At 40.1% G+C, this 6,180-nt stretch overlaps 1 protein-coding gene across 3 annotated transcripts in view; it reads left to right on the forward strand.

Moving 5' to 3' along the window:
- Positions 1-6,180, forward strand: part of lztfl1 (leucine zipper transcription factor-like 1) — a 7,525-nt gene extending 1,345 nt beyond the window's left edge. For 2 of the 3 annotated variants that reach the window (XM_005738899.1, XM_005738901.1), the window contains exons 4-10: positions 3,090-3,147; positions 3,555-3,626; positions 3,740-3,805; positions 3,898-3,975; positions 4,272-4,448; positions 4,879-4,982; positions 5,162-6,180. In XM_005738899.1, coding sequence (XP_005738956.1) covers positions 3,090-3,147; positions 3,555-3,626; positions 3,740-3,805; positions 3,898-3,975; positions 4,272-4,448; positions 4,879-4,982; positions 5,162-5,180 — 574 coding nt within the window. In that variant the 3' untranslated portion in view covers positions 5,181-6,180. The remainder of the gene's footprint in view (positions 1-3,089; positions 3,148-3,554; positions 3,627-3,739; positions 3,806-3,897; positions 3,976-4,271; positions 4,449-4,878; positions 4,983-5,161) is intronic. The other variant, XM_005738900.1, reaches the window with a different exon arrangement.

The following is a 6,180-nucleotide window of genomic DNA, read 5'->3' on the forward strand; positions in this document are numbered from 1 at the left end:
AAAAAAAAACAACAACCCCAAAACAAAAACAAAAAACAAAGGCTTTGTCCTACATTTACCAAAATCATCTTGATGATTTATGACAACATTCTGTGGACTGATTAGACAAAAACTGAACTTTTTGGAAGGTTTGAGTGCCGTTATGTGTGGCATAAAAGTAACACAGCATTTCATAAAAAGAACATCATACCTGTGCAAACAGTCAAAAATGTTAGTGGTGGTGGTCTGGAGCTGCTTTGCTGCTTCAGGACCTGCATGACTTGCTGTAATTGATGGAATTCTGTCGTCTACCAGAAAATCCTCAAGAAGAATATCTGGCCGTCAGTTCATGCCCTGAATCTTAAGCACATTTAAGTTATGCGACAGGACAGTGATCCCAAACACCATGACTTGGATTGGCCAAGTCAGCGTTTGGACTTAAATCAAACTGAAATGCTTTTGCATGACTTTAAACACGTCATCCATGCTGGTAAACTCTCCAGTTTGGATGAACTAAAGTAATTCTGCAAAGAACAGTGGGCCAAAATTTGTTACACTGAAGCTGAAAGAGCCTCCTACTTGAAAGCACTCTTCTGTCTGACCACTAGGTTGTGCAGGGGATGTGAAATGTTATTCATTATTCTGAGGTCTTTGTTCAACACCCTCCTCTCATACACTAACTGTGGGGGCAGCAGAGTAGTTCACAGTGCCAACCTTCCTGATCATGGCATTTTTTTTAGGCATCAATGGAAAGATGCCTAAAAAAGATGCCTTTAAAAAAAGGAAGAATAGTCTTTGTGACATTTTTAACGTCTACATTTTTATTATGTTTATTGTGGGATTATTTATCATTGCGTGCTGAATGGTTGGCTTATCTGAACAAGCCTCTCAGCAGTTAGGCCTTTTTACATAGACAGGAGGTAGTTAAAATGATGTGATAGGGGTCATGTCACAGCAATGTAAAAAGTAAGCTTCATGTTAAAGAGAAAGGTTCCACCACACTGTATCATAGACCACTTCCTCTGCAGTGCTGCTCAGATTTAGATCGTGTACATGTTACATGCCAGGTAAAAAGGTCACTGCCAGCCCTCGCTGTCAGTTTAACCCTTTTTTTCCATTACGCTTGTTTCTCACTTTTTTTTTTTTTTGCAGGGATGTTCAGTTAGCCTGAAAACCACAACATGCACACGCACTATGCAGTGTGGGTAAACTGAGCTGTGAATTTAGATAAGCCTTAGCATTAAAAGTAATATTAAAAAGCATAATGGAAACGTGCAACCTCAGAAAAGTGCATGACCTTTTTTTTATAATTTGCAGAGGAGACCGTTAGGCCTTTTAACATTTGAACATTTTTTCAAGGCTATTTCTGGATATGTTTAGTATCAGAAACAAATACAGATATATTTGTAGTGGGTTTTTTTTTAAACTGTGAAACTATTTGCAAAAGATTTGATGAATTACTTAAGTCTGCTACTTTAATTTCACAAAAATTACAACGCTAATATTTATTGACAGTAATAATCATTAGCAAGTGGCACAAAGCCATTTGCTTACAATAACATATGTATTAATTAAACCTGAAAGATAATTCTTGTGTTCTTCTTTAACAAGTGTGCCAGATGTTCTTCAGAGAATGTTTTTTTTTCATATTACAAGCCCAAACATGGAGAAATGAGGGCGTGCACATGTGATACCAGAAACAAAGCTACATCACATGTGAACCGTTGTCAGAATATTGCACTCTTTGGCACAAAGGTATCAGGGCTTTCTGGCTCAAGTATGCCTATATCTCAGAGCAACAGAATTGGGTATATGAAGGGTGCACAATGGTACGGAGCCGCGGGGCTCCGTAACTTTTGTCTTGTTGCATGTGCATGCTTGTGGGACCTCTCTTGACCGCAGGAAACGCTCTAAATCCTCCTCCATGTCTACTCTCGAGGGAGATCCCGAGTTACTTTTGTGAGATACCACAAATGTAACTCGGGATCTCGCAAAGCCTTTTGCGAATCTTGCAAAAGTTCATTTTCATTTTTTTTTTGTCCAATGTCCCTTGCGAGCCTCCGTAGAGGCCCCAACCCTCACCCATCATCCCTCACTCCATCCCTCTCCAAAAAAGAAAAAACAAACAAACAAAAAGTTCAGATAGAAAAAACTGACAGTGCCACAGGTTGTAGGCTTCACTTCTGAAATGAGCAAGCTTTTGATTTAAAATTCAAATTTCATGGTCACGCTTAAGCTCAAACCGCACGTCGACCGGTCCTTTTTTTCACGAGTGAGGATATGAAGGCAACTTTTTTTCTTTATCTCAGTCAGATAACATCAGCTTGCTGTCCAAATGTCCTACTTACGATGACCTAATGACCCAGACCCGGGGTCCAGGTTGCTCAGTGCAGCGCCCCATGGCTCATACACAAGTATAAACGCACCGCCTGTTTTCTGTGACACTCTGATGAACTTCATAAATGAATGTGACCTCTTCTCACCTTTCACCTTGTTAACACACTGTGTGTGTTCTTTGGAAAAGTAGTTTTGTAATATGCGAACAGTGGGTGGATGAATAACCTCCAAAGCCTTTTTTTCACAGGGCTCAGCTGTACGTGACTTATACGGTGTCTAAAGCTAGGAATACGCCCCATATCACAGGCTACGTGTCTTCATCTGCTATTTAAAACCACATTACAGCTTTTCAGAAGCCTGATCTGCTCACCACAAGCGTGCATCTTAAAACATGAGTGCTAAACTGCCACCAAGAGATAGGGTGTTAAGTTTCCCTGCCAAACATTTAGATGGTAGATTGCTGTAATGTTCAAAAACATAAACATCGACATTGTGGTGACAAGTTAGCTGATGTGAGGAGATCACACAGATTGTCATATCAGTGCACCCAGTGTAGCATCTAAGTGCTGTTTACAGTAACCCTACATTTGTCATAATAAATAAACTGTCATAATTTTTCTCTGCATGTAATATTTTTCATTTTCGGTCTTATTATGCAATATCATGTCTTCACTGTTGTTCAGCACTTTGTGACTGTTAGGTCTGTGAAAAGCACTATATAAATAAATGTTACTTCTATCGTCTAATGCTTTGTTATCGTCTGACCCGTACAGGGAGCTGTTGGAGCAAGTGGCTGAATTTGAGAAGACTGACTTTAAAACCACCGATAAGGTGAGCATAAGGTGCAGTTTTGGCACGTGTGCGAGCTTCAAACATTACCGCTGAGATATTCGTCATTGATCATGTGTCCCTAGCGTATTTGTACCCACAGTTAGTAACTAGAGAGGCGTGCAGCTGCTTCTGTGCATTTTAAATAGTTTTCTGTACCTGTCTATAGTAGCCTGGTGGTTACTTACTCACACATCACTGAGGTTGACAAGTGGTTTTATCACATACCGTTTTATGACAAACAAAATGAACTGCTCTTTCATGACTCTGACGAAATGATCACATTTATGGGAAAGTGAATGACTTGCCTAAATGGTGTTGATTTTATATTTTTTTGTTTTACAGTTACATACCAGTTAGATAAAGAACAATTGACCATCTAATCTTTGTTATTTAAAAATATCCCCCAGATAAACAAAGAAACAAGCAAACCCAAGTTGGCCCCTCTGAATGAAAGTGGAGTGTCTGAACTTCTCAACAAGGTAAAGAAATGTGGTACATTATATGGATTGCTTCCATAGATTCACTGGGATGTTGGATTGTCCGCATGTTTACATAGTAAACCACAGCTACTGTATCTCTAATACTTCTTCAGGAGATAGTGAGACTACAACAGGAAAATGACAAACTGAGAGCGAGGCTCCGGACTTTAGAATCCCAGGTACACAAATAACAATTTAAACAACGTGCTATCTTACTCGTGCTTGATAGCGATAGTTGTGTTGTTAATTCTCTTCCTGCTTGATTGTTTAGGCCATGAGTGCACTAGATGAGAAATCCAGGGCAGAGAGAGCTCTGAAAGACCTTCAGAGAGTGCAAGGGGAACAGCAGGTACGTTTCCAAATGTGGCTTTCAGTCAGCAAGTGTCATCTTCTCACTTTTTCTTTTTTTTGGGTCTCGGTTTGCGTTCCATTTCGCTACTTTCGTTTGTTTAACTTTACAGTTTTTCGTTTTCATATAAATGTTTTCTGCCATTTGCTTTTATCTGCCAACTTGGACCTAAATGGTATGTATCCACATGGTCAAAGTGTGTATTTTGTCGTCGTTAGAAATAGATTTTTTTTTAGTCTTGATGTCACAACTCATTCAAAAAAAGGTGAGGTAACGGTGTTGCCGTTCCCTTTAAGGTGGCTGCTCAATCCAAGGAAATCAACAGTCTAGAGGACACAGTGGCAGCTCTGAAAGAGGACTACGAAAGGTCTCTCAGCGCCAACGTGGCAACCCAGAAAGATTTGCAGGACAACCTGATCTCTTCCAAACATGAGCTTCTGCGAGTGCAAGAGCAGCTGGCCTTGGCAGAGAAAGTGAGCAACTTTGGTCTCTTCCAGGAATTGAAAGTAACGAGCAAACATATAGTTAACACCCACAAAATGTCAAGTGTTGTTGTTGCTGTTCTACCCAGTTATTATTGAAGTTGTGAGACAATGAGGGTGTCATGAAGTCTGCGAACATGACACGCAAAAGGCCTTTCTTGCTGTTTACGAATCTCTCCTTGCTCTTCATCAGCCAGTTCCTATTTTGCAAGTGGCACTGCGGAAGCAAACGTTTTTTCATGTTCACTTTCCTGTCATGAGTTTCTAAGCAAAAGGTCATGCAATTGAATGTTGTACTCGCCGCCTGATGCCATTGGGACAGTTGGTCAGGTGCACTGAGCAATCTGTGCTGTTTTTCTCACGTTTGAATGTGTGTGTGTGTGTGCGTTTGTGTGTGTGTGTGTGTGTGTGTTGCGCGCAGGAGCTGGAGAAGAAGTTCCAGCAAACTGCGGCCTACCGCAACATGAAGGAGATTCTAACCAAGAAGAACGAGCAGATCAAAGAGATTAGGAAACGATTGCAGAGGTGAGTCTATGATTGTGAGATTATCCAAATCTAGTAGGTAAAAATGAATCAACACCCTTGAAAATAAAATCATACGGCATCCCAGTGTAGTCATAATATATAATACTAATAAGCTAATTGTGAGATTTTCCTTCTCTTGTTCATGTTTGACTAATTTCAGATTTTGCTCTCTGTTTCAGATATGAGCCTAATGAGTGAGCTCCACCCCGGACAGCTGGTTTAACAGATGTTTGCGAGTATAAAGTGGGACCAAGATTTACGACTGTGGTTTGGATACGAAACCATCTGATCTTTTGCTGTAAGACAAGAGAGACAGAAAAAAAAGCTCTTCCACGAGGAAACTGTTATTCACGCTTTGTCTGGCATTTTCACTAGTAATCGGCTTTAGTAAAGAGTAGGAGCGGGAAGCTGGAAGCACACACACACACACACACACACACACACACACACACACACACACAAATGTAGTAGTGATGGCCGAGCTTTCTTTTTCCGTGTCTCAGTTCAGAGCTCACTTACAGTAGCTAGCAGACTTCCCTCTGTGCTCTATGCAATTACCAACACGTCCCAGTTTGAAGAGGCCTTGTCTGTTTGCTGAATTTGACAGATACATTTTTGTCTGCCGGAAGCTTTGCAGTCTTATTATTGTGTGATCATAGGTTAAAATATTTGGCATTCATGCATCAGGTGATTACTGATATCCTGCTGATTAGTCTTAATCTCAGCAGCCCCGTTTTCTAGTGAACTTGGCATCGCTTTTGAGTTACATGCAGTTTCAAGCAAATCCAAGCCACAGAAAAAAGTTTATTGATCTGTTGCGGTTCATCTGATTTGTTACCTAAGCATTTAATAGTATTTCACACCAAATACCTACAGTGTTTCTTTTTTTTGTTTTTGTTTTTCCCAATGCGTGAAAACCCGGAGCTTTTACTTTTCTGCTCTTGCCTATTAAATGACATGAATAATGATTTACAGTGATTTCCCTACTTCCCCTTCAAAATCGCATAGAATATTTTTGTGTGGAATCTCTATCCATGTACTTTTCGTATTGCTGTGGGCGATGGAGTGTAAGAGGGAAAAAAATATATATTTACATGATGTTCATGAAGTAATGCTCTTGTAGAGTATGACACATCTACCCTATATTACACTAGATGTGTGTTTGTTTGTATTGTGCAAAGTATGGGGTAATAAAAGC

This window comes from Pundamilia nyererei, unplaced genomic scaffold (genome assembly GCF_000239375.1).
Source record: "Pundamilia nyererei isolate P.nyererei 1_Seehausen unplaced genomic scaffold, PunNye1.0 scaffold00087, whole genome shotgun sequence".
Classification (NCBI taxonomy): Eukaryota; Metazoa; Chordata; class Actinopteri; order Cichliformes; family Cichlidae; genus Pundamilia; species Pundamilia nyererei.